Below are 17,891 nucleotides of genomic sequence, written 5' to 3' on the forward strand. Positions count from 1 at the left end.
AGAGAGCAAGATAAAAATATAAAAGGCATCTAAATTAAAAAGGAAAAAGTAAAACTGTCTTTATTCATAAAGTATTAACTTTTCTATACAGAACATTCTATGTTCTATGTAATGCAACTAGAACTACAAAATGCATTTAGCAGAGTTTCAAGATAAACAAAAATCAACTACATTTCCATATAATATAACAAAGAGAAATTAATATAAAAACCAATACCACATCAAAGACATGAAATAATGGGAAAAATCTGACATAAGGCACACAAGACCAATATTAAGCTACCAAATATTACTGAAACCTAATTAATCAATAGCTATATATATCATGTTCATAGATTAAAAGACTTATTATTGTGCAGTCACCCTTAACTGATCTACAGAGTCAACATTATACAAGTAAAACAAACAGGGTTTTCTTCTAATTGACCAGCTGACTCTAAAATGTGCAATGAAATGCAAAAGATCTATAATTGCCAAAATAATTTTAAGAAAGAAAGAAATTAGAAGTCTCATATTACTCTGATTTCCAGACAGTGCAATACTGACATAAACATATACAAATCAACAGAATAAAGTTCAAAGATGAACCCACACACATACGGCAAACTGATTTTTGAAAAACTGACGCAAAGGCAATGCAGTGAGTAAAAGCCAATCTCTTCAACAAGCGTGGCAGAACAACCACATGACCATATGCCAGAAACAAAAATGAAGCTAAAACCTTGATTTTTATCTCACACCACATATAAAAATTAACTTGAAACAGACAAGACAGCTAAGTGTAAAATGCAATGAAAAGACTTCTAAAGAAAGCAAGGAGAAAATCTTTGTGACCCTAGGTTAGGGGAAAATATCTTCAGTATGATATCAAAGGCACAGGACATAAAAGAAAACCCTGATAAACTGGCCTTAATCCAAGAACCACTGCTCTTTGAAAGACACTGTTAAGAGCCTAAAAAGAGGATGTGGCACAAAACATTTACAAATTACATTATCTGACAATAGGACGTACATCCACAGTATGTACAGAGTTACCAAAACTCAGTAACATGAAAACGAAAAACCCAAATGAAAAATGAGTGAAAATTTAAGCAGTCACTTCACCAAAGATACAGAGATGGCAAATAAACACACAAAAAGATGTTCAGTATAGAAATAAGGGAAATGCAAATCCCTTATTTGCATTAAATTAAATCCACAATGAGGTACAACCACATATCAGTAGAATGTCTAAAGTTTAAAAAACTAACAATACCAAATGTTGATGAGACTGTGGAGTAACTAGAACTCTCATACACTGCTAATGGGAATATAAAATAGTACAATCACATTGGAAAACAGCTTGGTAATTTACTGAAAAATTAAGCATACGCCTAGCATGTGACCAGGGATTCCACTCCTGAGTACTTACCCAAGAAAAATTAAAACATCAGAACAAAGACTTGGACATGAATGTTGTTAGCAGATTTATTTGCAAGACCCCAAATCAGAAACAACACATCTACAATGAATTGATAAACTGTGGGCTATCTGTACAATGGAATGCTACTCAGCAATAAAAATGAACAAACTATTGGTACATACAGCAATGTGGACAAACCTCAAAGTAAGTGTACTGAATAAAAGTAAGTTAGACAAAGGAAATACACTTTATGATGCCATTCATACACAATTCTAGAAAATCCAGAACTATCTATAGAAACAGTAAGCATATAGTGTTTGACTGAGGAAATAATGAGAGGTTAGAAAGATACATGAGAAAACTGTTGTTACTGTTCAGTCGCTAAGTTGAGCCCGACTCTTTGTGACCACAAGGACTGTATGTAGCACATCAGGCTCTTCTGTCCTCAACTATTTCCAGGAGTTTGCTCAGATTCGTGACTGAGTTGGTGATGCTATCTAACCATCTCATTCTCTGCCGCCCCCTATTCCTTTCCCCTTCAATCTTTCCCAGCATCAGAGTCTTTTCCAGTGAGTTGGTGCTTTGCATCAGGTGACCAAAGAATTGAAGTCTGTTCTTCAACAGTGAATACTGAAGCCTCAGCAACAGTCCTTTCAATGAATATTCAGGGTTGATTTCCTTCAAGATTGACTGGATTGATCTCCTTGCAGTGCAAAGGACTCTCAAAAGTCTTCTCCAACACCACAACTCAAAAGCATCAATTCTTCGGTGTTCAGCCTACATTATGGTCCAACTTTCACATCTGCAGGTAGTTACTGGAAAAACCACACCTTTGATTGTACAGACCTTTGTCAGCAAACTCATGTCTCTGCTTTTTATTAATAATATGCTGGCTAGGTCTGTCACAGTTTTCCTTCCAAGGAGCAAGCCTCTTTTAATTTCATGGTTACAGTCAACATCCAGAGTGATTTTGGAGCTCAAGAAAACAAAATTTGTCACTGCTTCCACTCTTCCCCCTTCTATGTGCCATGAAGTGATGAGACCAGATACCATGATCTTAGTTTTTTGAATGCTAAGTTTCAAACCAGCTTTTTCAACACTCCTCTTTCACCTTCATCAAGAGGCTCTTTAGTTACTGTTCACTTACTACTCTTAGAGTGCTATCATCTGCATATCTGAGGTTACTGATATTTCTCCCAGTAATCCTGATTCCAGCCTGGCATTTCACATGATGTACTATGTGTATAAGTTAAATAAAATGGATAACAACATATAGTTTTGTTGTACTCCTTTCCCAATTTTGAACCAATATGTTGTTTTAACTGTTGCTTCTTGACCCACACACAAGTTTCTCAGCAGACAAGTAAAGCGGTCTGGTACTCCCACCTCTTTAAGAATTTTCCATAGTTTTTTTGTGATCCACACAAAGGCTTTAGCATAGTCAGTGAAGTAGTGGATGTTTATCAAGAACTAAACCTGTTGGCTTTCTCCATGATCCAACAAATGTTGGCATTTTGATCTCTAGTTCCTCTGCCTCTTAGAAAGCCAGAGTGTACATCTGGAAGTTCTCAGTTCAAGTACAGCTGAAGCCTAGACTGAAGGGTTCTGAGCATAACCTTGCTAGCATGTGAAATGAGAACAACTGTATAGTAGTTTGAACATTCTTCAGCATTGTTCATTTTTGGAATTGGAATGAAAATTAAAACTTTCAATCCTGTGGCCACTGCTGAATTTTCCAAGTTTGCTGACATACTAGTGTAGATGATTTACTAGCATCATCTTTTAGCATTTTAAATAGCTCAACTGGAATTCCCTCACCTCCAGTAGCTTTCTTCATAGTAATGCTTCTTAAGGCCCACTTGACTGTACACTCCAAGATGTCCAGCTCTAGGTGAGTGACTACACCATCATGGTTATCTGGGTCATTGGGACCTTTTTTGTATAGTTCTGTGTATTCTTGCCACCTCCTCTTAATATCTTCTGCCTCTGTGAGGTGCTTACCCTTTATATCCTTTCTCGTGCCCATACTTGCATGAAATGTTCTCTTGATTTCTCCAATTTTCTTGAAGAGATCTCTAGTCTTTCCCATTCTGTTGTTTTCCTCTATTTTTCTGCACTGTTCATTTAAGAAGGCCTTCTGATCGCTCTTTGCTCTTCTCCGGAACTCGGTGGTCAGCTGGGTATATCTTTCCCTTTCTCCCTTGCCTTTAACTTCTCTTCTTTCCTGAGGTTATCTGTAAAGCCTCCTTGGACAACCACTTTGCCTTCTTTACTTCTCTTGGGGATGGCTTTGGTCACTGCTTCCTATACAGTGTTATGAACTTCCATCCATAGTTCTTCAGGCATTCTGTCTACCAGATCTAATCCCTCGAATCTATTTGTCACATCCACTGCATAATCATAAGGGATTTGATTTAGGTCATACCTGAATGGCCTAGTAGTTTTTCCCTACTTCAATTTAAGCCTGAATTTTTCAATAAAGAGCTCATAATCTGAGCCAGTCCACTTCAGGTCTTGTTTTTGCTTTCTATATTGAGCTTCTTCATCTCTGACTGCAAAGAAAAATCAATATGATCTTGGTATTGACCATCTGGTGATGTCCATGTGCAGAGTCATCTCTTGGGTTGCTGGAAGAGGGTGTCTGCTGTGACCAGTGTGTTCTCTTAACAAAACTTTGCTGGCCTTTGTCCTGCTTCATTTGGGGCTTCCCTGGTGGCTCAAGTGGTGAAGAATCTGCCCACAATGCAGGAGACCTGGCTTTGATCCTTGGGTAGGGAAGATCCCCTGGAGAAGAGAATGGCTACCCACCCCAGAATTTCTTGCCTGGAGAATTCCACGGACATACTTCATTTTGTACTCCAAGGCCAAAGCTGCCTGCTAGTTCGGATATCTCTTGACTTTCCATTTCTGCATTCCAATTCCTTACAATGAAAAGCATATCTTTTTCTGCTATTAGTTCTAGAAAGTATTGTAGGTCTTCACAGAACTGGTCAACTTCAGTTTCTCTGGTGTTAGTATTTGGGGCACAGACTTGGATTACTGTGATGATGAAGGGTCTGCCTTGGAAATGAACCGAGACCATTCTGTCCTTTTTGAGACTATACACCAAATATTGCATTTCAGACTCTCTTGTTGACTTCGAGGGCTACTCCACTTCTACAGATTCTTGCACACAGTAGTAGATATAATAAGTCATCTGAAAGTTCAAATTCCTAAAATGTCAATGTTCAATCTTACCATCTTCTCCTGGACCACATACAATCTACCTTGATTCCTGGAGCTAACATTCCAGGTTCTTAGGCAATATTGTTCTTTATAGCATCGGACTTTGCTTTTACCACCAGACACTTCTGCAGCTGAATGTCATTTCTGCTTTGGCCCAGCTGCTTCATTCTCTCTGGAGCTATTATTAACTGCCCTCCACTCTTCCCCAGTAACATACTGGACATCTTCTGACCTGTGGGGGGCTCATCTTCCAGCATCCTATCTTTTAGCCTTTTCATACTGTCCATGGGGTTCTCCAGGCAAGGATACTGGAGTGGGTTGCCATTTTCTTCTCCAGCCACCTTGCTTCCCAGGTGGCTCAGAGCTAAAGAATCCACCTGCAAATGCAGGAGCCACGGGTCTGGTCCCTGGGTGAGGAAGCCCTCCTGAGAAGGAAACGGCAACTCATCCCAGTATCTTCCCGAGAAACCCATGGACAGAGGAGCCTGGTGAGCTACAGTCCATGGAGTCCCAAAAGAACTGAGAAAACTTCAAGTGTGATAGACATATTTGTTGTCATATTTTAATGATATTTCAGGTATATATGGGGTCAAAATGTATCAAATTGTACACTTTAAACAGGGATAGTTCTTCTACCACAATAAAACTGATAAAAATGAATGAGGAAAAACGCTACCTTCCTTAGAAGATGTAAAACTTTAAATATGTATTTTCCCCAATTATATGAAAAACAAAATTCCAATCAAAATCAAAACAAGATTTGTGTAATTTAAGAATGCTTTCATTCAAGTGAATATGGCCAACTGCAATGATGGTCAAGAAAATTCTGATTCATAAGGCCTAAGAGATATTAATGCATAACAGAAATCCAATAATTAAAACAGTTTTATACTGAACAATACTTTGATCAACGGCACAAATAACAGCGCAGAAATGACACTTGTGTATACAAATTTTTAAATGATGGAGGCAGTGTCCTAAACCTATGAAGAGAGAATATTCATTAAGTGCTGGTGAGCCGACTGACCAACAACCAGGTGAGGTGTAGTAATGCGATCGCATACTCCCCACCGGCAGTTTCTTCCCCATCCCCAGTTCTCTTCACAGAGTTCCACTCTTTACCTTACAGCACTTAACATTTACTACACAATTCTTTATTGTCTCAATTTTAGACCTGACACAAGGCAAGTAATTAATACGTATTATGTTGAAAGAATTCATGAAAGAATGCATAATAGAATAAAGAACTGCATGAATGAAAGGGGGGAAAAATGAAATCTTGAAGTTTCTGACAAAAAAACAAGTGTTTGTTCAAATGAAACCTCCGAAACTCTCTAAAACACATTAACGATAAGCAGTGTACCCACGACACAGTGTCAAGTATCCAGAAGCACACCCTAAAATATGAATAGGCAAGAGGGCATGAAACATGCAACTTCTCAAATGGTTCAAAGGTTCCTGAGAACAGTGATAATTGTCTTCTTCTCTCCATACACAGACACACACACACACAAAAATACATACAAATTAGGAGGCAATGTGGTAAAACAATACGGCAGAATGTTAACAACTGACACATTATGCTACTATTAACAATTTCTTGGTAAGTTTTAAATTATTTCAAAGCAAGTTAAAAAGTAAAAGTTTACAGACAGAAAAAGTCCCACCACTCTTTACTGTCTCATTCCTCTCTATAGTAATACTCTTTTCAAACTTCAAAAAAACCTGCTGCAGAATTATCTTTAAAGATCTAGGTTATTTTTCACTCTATATTGAATGAAAATGATAATGTATACACACATTACTTACTAACAATTAGGTTGTATTATTTTCCTAATTTCAACATACACAATATGAGCAATTCTGCTTAAGAGTTTGGGCTCCAGAGTCAGAAAAACCTAGAAGTGAATTCCCACTTTAAACTTACCCGCTGCATAACACAACTCTATTTACCCTACCACTTAATTAGTATGTTTTTGCAGAGACTTCATTGCTCTTCTAGTTCTAGAAAAGCAAAATGACATCACTAAGGGGATTTTACCCTCTTTCCTATAGGTAATGAAATATGATCATGGAAAGAAAAAGAAAAGGAAACTACTCACCCTCTTGCCCCCAACACTATAATACTGTAGAGACAGAAGGGCCACTAACTACAGTTTAAAAATAAGATTGAGTATAATTAAGTATTATGTTGGGATATACTTACCCATCTAAAATTAGACTTTCATAGGCAGCTTTTTTGTCACACACAGGACAAATCCAGGTGGGTTTCTTCTCATTCATTTGCAGATAAAGGGCAGCATCAAAACACTGTAGGTGTGTACAAGTCACAGCACGGCATGGGATTGTCAGCCTCATTTTCCCTAACTAGAAGACAACATGGAAAGTCATTTCAGAAAGGAGAACAAAGCCTCAAGTCATAAAAATCTGAAGAAGTCATACAAGACTAACAAAATGAAAAAGAAATTCAAGCCAGAATTTATTTCCATCAAGACTCCAATATACTGTATTTGTATTCACTGCTTGAGCTATAATTTTTAAAAGACCATTTCACTTTCTGAAAGTAAGTAAAACTTGTAAAATCACAGGTAGACAAAGATACATATAAAATGAAAACATTTAAAGCATTATCCTTCAATTACAAATAAATAATTTTTTTAAAAAATGAAAACATGTCTCTGTTTCACCTCTTCTCCTGTTTAAAGGGAACCTCTGCCATCCACCTCTTGCATGTTCTTTCATAGATGGTTCTATGCATAATCAAGCATGTCTTTTAAAAAATATTTTCACAGAAATGGTGGCATGCAATTCACACAATTCTGTACTTATATTTAAACTGTTTCTAATCCTTTATCACTACAGATGATGCTGCAATAAATAGCTATGGGATAAATTCCTAGAAGGAGAAATTTTGAGTCCAAGCATATCTGTGATTTTTGTCCCAATGACAAACTAACTTTCACAGAAACTACCTAGTGATTTACACATATACATGTATTAATGTGCTTGGCTCCCCTCAACCTTATCAACATAGCAGTTTTTTAATCCTTTAACCTCTGCCAATCTGATAGGTGAAAAACACCCCATTATAGCTTTGTAATACATTTCTAAATGAAGCTGAGCTTTTTATAGCTTCTAAGCGTCATTTGTGCTTCCAAGAACTGTCTATTCAAAACCTTCTGATTTTCTTGGTTATTAATCTTTGGTTACCTATACTAGTCAGTCTCATATATGTGATATGAACTGCAAATGTATTTTTCACTTAAGAAAGAAAACTTTTTACTTTCATATAATCACATATGTTGAAGTGTCAGTATACTGATTAACCTAGTTCTCTATTCAATTCTTATTCCAATTGGTAGAGGAATACGAACATCAAGACATACATAACATCCAGATTAGATCAGACCAAGTTATTCTGTAAAGCCTTTCAAACTTCCCTGTATATTCCCTTTACAAAAAAATCTCAGTTTATAACCAGTTCTCTTATTCTTATAGAAAATCTACCTGAGGGACTGGTTTGTCATTCCCTCCTCCAGTGAATCGCGTTTTGTCACAACTCTCTACTATGACCCAACCGTCTGGGGTGGCCCTACACAGCACGGCTTATAGCTTCACTGAGTTACAGAAGACCCTTCGCCCCAACAAGGCAGTGATCCAAAAAAGATGTCCTTTCATCACAGAGGATCGAATTGAAAAAGCAGCAAGTCAAGAGATACCTGGAGTAATATGTAAGTTTGGCCTTGGAATACAAAATGAAGCAAGGCAAAGGCTAACAGAATTCTGCCAAGCAAACGCATTGGTCATAGCAAACACCCTTTTCAACAACAGAGACTCTACACGTGGGCATCACCAGATAGTCAATACCAAAATCAGACTGGTTATGTTCTTTGCAGCTGAAGATGGAGCAGCTCTATACAGTCAGCAAAAACAAGACTGGATCTGAGTGTGGCTCTGATCATGAGTTCCTTACTGAAAAATTCAGGTTTAAATTGAAGAAAGTAGGGGAAGCCACTAGGCCATTCAGATATGACCCAAATAATAATTAATTATGATTAGACAGTGGACGTGATGAATAGATTCAAGGGATTAGATCTGGTAGACAGAGTGCCTGAAGAAGTATGGACGGAGGTTCATAACTCTGTACAGGCAGTGGTGACCAAAACCATCCCCAAGAAAAAGAAATCCAAGAAGGCAAAGTAGTTATACAAGGAGGCTTTTCAAATAGCTGAGGAAAGAAGAGAAGCCAAAGGTAAGGGATGTACACCAAACTGAACAGAGAGTTCCAGAGAATAGCAAGGAGAGGTAAGACTTTCTTCAATAAACAATGCAAAGAAGTAGAGGAAAACAACAGAATGGGAAAGACTAGAGATCTCTTCAAGAAAACTGGGGAGATCAAGAGAACATTTCACGCAAGGATGGGCATGATAAAGGACAGAAAGGGTAAAGACCTAGCAGAGGCAGAAGAGATTAAGAGGAGGTGGCAAAAATACACAGAAGAACTATACAAAAAAGGTCTTAGTGACAGGTATAACCACGATGGTGTGGTCACTCACCTAGAACCAGATATCCTGCAGTGTGAAGTCAAGTGGGCCTTAGGAAGCATTACTATGAACTAAGCTAGTGGAGGTGAGGGAATTCCAGCTGAGCTATTTAAAATGCTAAAAGATGCTATTAAAGTGCTGCACTCAACATGTCAGCATATTTGAAAAACTCAGCAGTGGCCACAGGACTAGAAAAGGTCAGTTTTCAGTTCAATCTCAATTCTGTGTAAAATTACGATACTGTGTTCAAAAAGTTAATTATACACACTCAATCAGATCCCTCTTTAACAACTACTGCTGAAAACATAGCTCCCTTAGGTCCCAAGGACAGATATCATAGACTACACTCTCACTTTCCACATTCATGTCTACTCTAAATCACTTTACAAAACAGAACATTTCACATATCATGAAAACAGAACATTTCTCCCACCACCTTAAGCTATCATTTTCCCTAATTTTTGCCTAATAAACCCAAGGTTTTTTAGGCTTATCCTCCCAACTGCCTATAATCCTTTCTTTCCTCTCCAGTTCCCATCACCATCCTAGTTCCTGTCTTATTTCCATTCGCTATAGTGTCTCTACCTCTGAAACTACTTTCATAATCTAAGATCCATCATCTATCTTCTAAGTTTGTTCAAAACACCTATGCTTGCTTTTCTAATAACATATACCACATCCTACAGTTATCAACCCAACATATGTTAACAGTAGGACAGTCTGAAGAGTACCATTCACTGTTTTCTTAGAAAATGTTCTGAAAAACATCAGGTAGAATGAATATTGAGGAAAAGCTCAAAAGACAGTCTCAAAACAGATCTGTTCTCACTTGTAAGCAGAGAAAGAAAACATTTAATGAACTTTAAACAAGATCTTGTTATTTCTTCAAATAACAGAACTGATAATTTTCTTAAAACTGTTGGTTTTCTTAAAACTGACACATCTGAAAGGAACCTATTCTTATACAGGAGAGACGCCAACCACTTCAATATGCCACTTTCACTATTTTGAATGTCCAAGAATCCAACAATTTGGTTATTGTTTTGGTTGTTGTCATGTAGAATAGCACAGTGTTTGAAGGAAAAGAGGAAAAACACACACAAACAAAAATGCTTCAAAAAAAAAAAAAAACTTACAGAATATGGCACTCTGTAACTGTACAACTTCTTAGTTGTAAAGAGAAGTAGAGAGAAGTGCTTTCTTCCTGACAACAGGCTGACATACTAAAACATGAAGTAACACAAGTTCCATTCCCAAACAGTGGCTGCGCTTAAAATATAGCCAGCAATGAGTATCTGCCAGATACACTAGGGTTAAACCATTAAGAAATTTCTAATATCCAAACTGTTTCTGACTAACAAAATGGAAATTTCATGTGTTTCAATTTAGTGTCAATTTTAACATGGGAAGGAGAAAAAGGCACTGTGAGGACACTGGAGTGAACTGATGCTCAGTGCCTAGAGAGGGCCTCTACTGCCCCCTCGGGGCCTTAAAGTCCTCCTGCAGGCCTTCTCTCTGCTCATAACCACAGATTCCCAATTTGGAAGCAATCCCAATCTCATGTAATTCTATCCCTTTTCAGTAAAGGTAAGTTCAAGTAAGTGATAATACATAATAAAGCTTTAGAAAGATACCTGCAAATACTGCTTTCCAGAATAACAGAGAGGTAGATTTATAATCAGAATATTTATATTTTTGGCCCCATGTGGCAATATGTTACCTCGTCAAGAAAACTGGAATAATGTCAGAAGACCAAACTCTTTATTCTTGTTCTGCTGCTGCTGCTGCCAAGTCGCTTCAGTCATGTTTGACTCTGTGCGACCCCATAGACGCAGCCCACCAGGCTCCCGTCCCTGGGATTCTCCAGGCAAGAACACTGGAATGGGTTGCCATTTCCTTCTCCAATGCATGAAAGTGAAAAGTGAAAGTGAAGTCGCTCAGTCGTGTCCGACTCTTCGCGACCCCATGGACTGCAGCCTACCAGGCTCCTCCGTCCATGGGATTTTCCAGGCAAGAGTACCAGAGTGGGGTGCCACTGCCTTCTCCTATCCTTGTTCTACTATAACCTAAATGTGTGATCTGGGTTAGCAACCCCTCTCAGTCTCAGGGTCCTCATCAGCAAAATGGGAACAACTCCATACAGGTTTGCTAGTTAAGACAGTCTAAGAAGCACGTAATACGAGCTTAACAAATTATCCCTTTCTCTGACACAATCCTCTTTCCATTTAAAAAACTGTACACAATGGTAGCTGGTTGCCAAACCCAACCCTCCCCCCCAACCATATCATAAATTTCTAATTGCAGGACTTCTCTCATAAAGTTCCTCTCATCTAGAAAGGGTCCTTCCCAATAGTGATTTTAAAGAAGCCTTCATCCACTATTCCTGGTTTCTCCCATCAATTAGCACTAGGTCCTAAAAATTTTGTTGCTATTTTTCAACACAGTTTATATGCTGATAAAAGGAGCCAACCCTCTATGTTCAGTATTAGCTGTGGATTATCTATAATTAGCAGTGACAGATTACTGTGAACCTAAAGCTCTCTTTCCTCTTCGATACAATATCCTTTTACATCTCTTTTTGCTTAGTCACTGCCTGAAGAATGCTTGCTTTCTTTGGAATTATAATCCTTATCCATGAAGATTCTTGAATGGGAAACCAAAAAAGTTCAAAATTTTATACTGTATCATTCATTCCCATACTTACTTTTATAGGAAAATTAGTAATTTATAAAAAAGCAAAATGCCTCAGCATGTTTCGCTGCTTTACTTACAGGGCACATCAAGGACACCCGAAGGCTAGTGGTAGCAATCTCACTGTCAGGATCCGCAGTAAGTTTTTCTTTAACTTGAGGGAAAATCAACAATAAACACAACGCTTAAAAAATTGTGACTTATGAACAGAATTACAGAAATATATGCCATCTTATTTAAAATTTCCCAAATACTTCAATAGATCAAGAAACTACAAAAACAAAATGTTAAGTATTAATGTACTGAACACACAGCCACACTTCCAGTATTAGGTTAAAGAATTACAAACTCTAAATGACATGTTTAATCAAATTTTTAAGATCTCTTTTTAAAAGTAAAATTGTGGGTAAGGAAGAGTTTTTAAAACAGAGAGCTGTTTCAGACTTAAGAACAATACAATTAGGGAAGACAGCTCTACTCTGAGCTTCAGTACTTTTCTAAAACACATGTATGACTATTTTAATTAGGGAGTACATGTAATTTCCAATAGTTGTTAAATCTGTAAATAATTTTACAAATAAAATATTCTTATGCTTTTTAAGAAAAGGTAAAATATTTTTATACTTTGACTACAGAAAACCACTATGGATGCAGGATTATCTGCTATCTTCTTCACCACATAATACATACAAGTTACTGTTGACACAAACTAATAAATACATAAACTGCCTTCAGATGCCTAATTCTCAACACCATGATAGGGAGAACAGGACTGGAACTAGAAAGAGTGGAACCTTCGTCAGTAAGAAGAATTGTGGGAGATTTTCCTGGCTTTCAGTTCTAGACAGGAAGATCAACGCTGTGTTGTGTGAGATGAGAAATGATCTGAGTATAAGAAACAAAATACCATTTCAACAGCCCTACTTGGCTCCCTTTCCAACCCACAGATTCTCTCTCCTTTCTGGTTCATTCAGTGATATGGGAGGTAACGGGGGGAAAAATATTCTCTTTCCCAGAAAAAAAAGTCTTGTTCAATTAACATCAGTTACTAAATTATTTACAGCTTGGGTTACACATTTTTTCCTCTATTATAATACAGCATGAAAGTTTCAAAGTACAAAATAAAACATCTCAGAAGGCAAATATTATTTCTGATGGATATCAACATTTCTTTTGCAAAAAGACCTTTTAAGTTAAAAGTATAGCACACTACACACTGGAGGACTTGAAGACTTGCATTCCTATTCCCAACACAGGCATCAAAACTGCCAACAGACATTTATCAAAGTAACTTTTTATGAAAAGGCAAAATATCAATATTAGTTGAGATTCAAACTTCATCCTCTTGGGAGCAGTTTCTAAGACAAGGATTTTTCAATTTATACAGCTCCATTCTTAAGAGTATTTTTAACTTATAATTTATTTTTGGTTTTTAATAATTATTCCCAAATTGTTTCTGTATGGATATAGATGTGAAGCTTTTAAAATTTCCATTTAAAGCCATCTCATATGGTCAGTCTTACAAACAATACTTACTTAGTGCTCTGGAATGATCAGGGTTTCTAATACCTTTCATTTTTAATCTCTGTAATAACATGGCTGATGTGAGCTGTCGTACAAGATATACAGACATGGAGTAATTCTACAAAGAAAGATAATCTGTGTTAAAGATGAGAGATAACAGTTATTTACATAAAACACTTGTCTAAGAAACTCTGGTTTCTAAAAACAACATTCAAAATAACTTATACAGGAAAGTCAGTGACTGGGAAGGGAACAAAATCAACTCAGTTACTTTAGGGAAGATGAATGCTTCACCCTATTAAAGGTATTTCTCAATGACTTACCACTTTAAAACATCTATGTGAAAAATAAAATGCTCAGATCAATGGTTTTCAAACTGTGTTTCTAACTTAGCAAAACTGGTACCTTAGGAGCCACCTTAGTATAAATGAGAATACACCCTCCTATGAACACTTCTAACTAGAATTTTCTGCTTTTTACGTAATAGGGAAAATACATTCAATGAAAAGTGAGTTCCACTACAGAAACAAAGTTCAAACACCTGTGGTCTAAATTAATATTTCTAATCCAGAGTTCCACAGTTCTAATTTTGGCAGACACCTGCTACATGACCTTAGGCAAATTATTCACATGAATCCCAAATCAGCTTTCTTTTGAGAAAAAATTTGACAAATTAATTGCTATTTCCAAATGGGCATTTTACTAGAGAAGGGGCAGCTACTGTAGTATATAAGACACATGAAGAAATAATAAAAATAAAAAATACAAGGTGAGAAAATAATAGCATCCAATTCCATACCCTCTTAGACTTGGCACAAAGGAACTTTCATGAGGTATTTATAAAGCAATGAAGAGATGATATATAATTTTACTTAAATACTTAAAACCCATCTTACCAGTTCACTACACATATTCATTCAATTGATTCTACAATACTTTTAATACTTTATTAAATACTTTAATATCATTTTTATTAAATGATACTTTAAATATCATTTACAGACCAAATACTTTAAATATCATTTTTAACATCCTGCCACAGTCCTTTCACATATCTGACTACCCAAAAGAGTATACAAATTTAATCATTACAATTGCAAGGAAAGAATATTATTTCCATTAAGTGATAGTCACTCAGTCATGTCTGACTCTTTCAGACCCCATAGCCTGTAGCCTGCCAGGCTTCTCTGTCCTTGGAAATCTCCAAGTCAAAATACTGGAGTGGGTAGCCTTTCCCCTCTCCCAAGAAGAGGATCTTCCCAACCCATGTCTGTCTCCTACACTTCAGGCAGATTCTTTACCACTTAGGCCATCAGAGAAGCCCAAGAATACTGGAGTGGGTAGTTTAACCCTTCTCCAGAGGATCTTCCCGACCCAGGAATCAAATCATGGTCTCCTGCATTGAATGCAGATTCTTTACCAGCTGAGCTACCAGGGCAGCCATAATATGGGATTTAAAAAACAAAAAACTGCTAAGCCTTCAATATATGCAATTATTTACTCAAAAACAAAATCTGTAAGGTCATAATCATTTCAAAAAGATATACTGCTTTCCTGCTCAAATTTCTCTCAAAAAACTTTATTATCTCACTAAACATTAAAGCATTAGTACTTGCTCAGTTAATAATGTCCCTTATATTTGTACATAATGCCCATTCTCAAGATTTTACTTATTGTTCATAATAAGCAGGCTCCACAGAATTAAGCAATTTTGCAAAAATCAAACAATTTGCCAACTTGAGACTAAGCCAAGATTTCCTGAATCCTTATCCAGTGCTATATCACTGTTCATTTACGTTCATGCAAATAAAAAATATTAGGGATCAGTGTCTTAGATAAACAAGTTATAGTAAAAATTCAGAAATGAGAGCTAAAGAGAACAATCATTAACGAGGTCCTAGTATCTGTACAGGCCAAAGATTAATACAAAATATTCATCATGTCCAGCTCAGCAATTACCTCAGTGATAAAACCAAATTAATTCTGGCTACAAACATGACTCAACTTCTCCATCCATAAATAGGAAAGCTATCCTTTATTTCTATGAAATTCCAACATTAAAGCTGATGATCAAAAACTAATTGAAATCTCTTCCATTTCTATTACTTCAGTTATGTAAATAAGCAGTTCTAAAATGGAAATCCCTTGTTGTATTAATCAGTATTTCATAATTGACAAAAAGCTTTTTAAGACTAAGAATCTGCAGAAACCCAGGTTCATCAATCTAAAAGTATGGAGGAATTAATACAAATCTAAGTAAATATTTTCTACTAAATATAAATATAAGTAAATATTATAAGATGCTCATTTAAGTATCAGCCGTGCATATAAAGGCGGGAATAGCTTATGTCTAATCACAACAGGAGTACATTTAACCGTTTCCCCCAAAGCCTCATAAAGCTTTCTTCGCCCCTCTTCATAAATATATAACAGTAGCCCAAACTCCCACTTTCTTAAAATACCACTTAAAACACACACATAAACACAAGTATGATTAACCATTAACTTAAGAAATACTGTTAAGGTACTTACCTCCTTTGGAAGATAACAGAGAGATGCTACTGAAGAAACCTTAAAGTTTTAACCTTTAAGAATCTCACATCTCTACCCTGAATTGAAAATTATGGCTTTTGGGGGTTAAAAACAGAAAAGTGAACGAGATTTCACTAGTAGCCTAAGAAAAAGCAAAGTAAATCAATACCACCTAGAGGAATCACTTTCATGCTCCTCAGAGAAAAGAATCTTTACCTTTCCAATTTCTGATGCCCAAGAAATGGAAATCTGGTTTGGCACAGCTGAGGATAACCTAACTAAAGATGTAATATTCAAAGGGCGTCCAGGGCGCTTCTGTTCAATCCCATTTTTAGGTGGTGGTGCATAGCCCTATAACCATAAAAAAGAAAAGCAATTTAAAATTCTCTGAAGAGGAGCAAACATTTTCTCCAAATACAGTATCTTGCCTAATTTCAGTCACACTAAATTCTTTCAGTTTATCCCGGAAATCACACAAAACCCAGAAGAGGAAAATAACCTTTTAAAAACATTGAATATTTTACAAATCCAGAAAAATACATGAACAAAAATTCCATGTTCCATTAAAATCAAAGGTGCTGAGATCTTGCCATATTGGCTATGATTTTTTTTTTTTCCTTTTTTAAACAATAAAGTTGAATCTTTTTATACTGATTCATTTTAGGAACTCATTTTGAACTCATGTGAATTCATTCAATACCAGGGGTGACAAAGAGGGAAAACGAACTCTGAAAATTTTTAAAAAAGAGCAAGCTGGGGAATTTCAAAGGAATTATTAAAATCTTGTGAGGGATAAAAATGCTCTCTTGACCTGCATCCAAGCTGCTCAGGTGAAAGTGGTATGGTATTACCATCTCTTTAAGAATTTTCCAGTTTGTTGTGATCCACACAATCAAAGGTTTTTGCATAATCAATGAAGCAGATGTTTTCCTGGAATTCCCTTGCTTTCTCTATGATCCAACAAACACTGGGTTTGACGTCTAGTTCCTCTGCCTTTTCTAAACCCAGCTGTACATCTGGAAGTTCTCAGTTCACATACTGCTGAAGTCTAGCTTGAAGAATTTTGAGAATAATTTTTACCAGCATGCAAAATGAGTACAACTGTCCAGTAGTCTGAGCATTCTTTGGCACTGCCCTTCTTATGGACTGGAATGAAAACTGATCTTTTTTTGTGACCAATGCTGAGTTTTCCAAATTTGTTGACATACTGAGTGCAGCATTTGAAGATCATCATCTTTCAGCATTTGAAACAGCTCAGCTGGAATTCCCTCACCTCCACTAGCTTTCTTCGAAGTGATGCTTCCTAAGGCCCACTTGACTTCACACTCCAGGAAGTCTGGCGCTGGATGAGTGACACCATCGTGGTTATCTAGGTTGTTAAAGACATTTTTTTGTATAGTTCTGTGTATTCTTGCCACCTCTTCTTAATCTCTTCTGTCTCTATTAGGTCCTGACCACTTCTGCCCTTTATTGTGCCCATCATTGCACAAAACATTGCTGCTCCATTTCTTCTAAGGGATTCTTGCCCACAGTAATAGACATAATGGTCACCTGAACTAAATTCGCTCACTCCTGTCCATCTCAGTTCACTGAATCCTGAGATGCTGATGTTCACTCTTGCCATCTCCCGCTTGACCACGTCCGATTTACCTTGATTCATGGACCTAACATTTCAGGTTCTTTGCAATACTGTTCTTCACAGCATCGGGCTTTACTTTCACCACCAAACACATCCACAACTGGGCGTCGTTTCAGCTTCTTTACTCTTTCTTGAGCTGTTAGTAACTGTCTTCTGCTCTTTCCCAGTAGCATACTGGACACCTAGACTTGGGAGGGGGACTCATCTTCTGGAGTGGTTATCTTTCACCTTTTTGTATTGTACATGGGGTTCTTGTGGTAAGAATACTTAAGTTTTTTGCCATTCCCTTCTCCAATAGATCACATTTTGTCAGAACTCTCCACTATGAACTGCC

General features: G+C 36.9%; 1 protein-coding gene across 9 annotated transcripts in view; it reads right to left on the reverse strand.

Annotated features, from left to right (window-relative positions):
• Positions 1-17,891, reverse strand: part of PIAS2 (protein inhibitor of activated STAT 2) — a 100,292-nt gene that overhangs the window by 27,045 nt on the left and 55,356 nt on the right. For all 9 annotated transcript variants that reach the window (XM_043888744.1, XM_043888736.1, XM_043888739.1 and 6 more), the window contains 4 exons: positions 16,135-16,269; positions 13,399-13,504; positions 11,943-12,016; positions 6,834-6,994 (listed from right to left, as the gene is read on the reverse strand). In XM_043888744.1, coding sequence (XP_043744679.1) covers positions 6,834-6,994; positions 11,943-12,016; positions 13,399-13,504; positions 16,135-16,269 — 476 coding nt within the window. The remainder of the gene's footprint in view (positions 1-6,833; positions 6,995-11,942; positions 12,017-13,398; positions 13,505-16,134; positions 16,270-17,891) is intronic.

Source organism: Cervus elaphus, chromosome 27, assembly GCF_910594005.1.
Source record: "Cervus elaphus chromosome 27, mCerEla1.1, whole genome shotgun sequence".
NCBI classification, from domain to species: domain Eukaryota; kingdom Metazoa; phylum Chordata; class Mammalia; order Artiodactyla; family Cervidae; genus Cervus; species Cervus elaphus.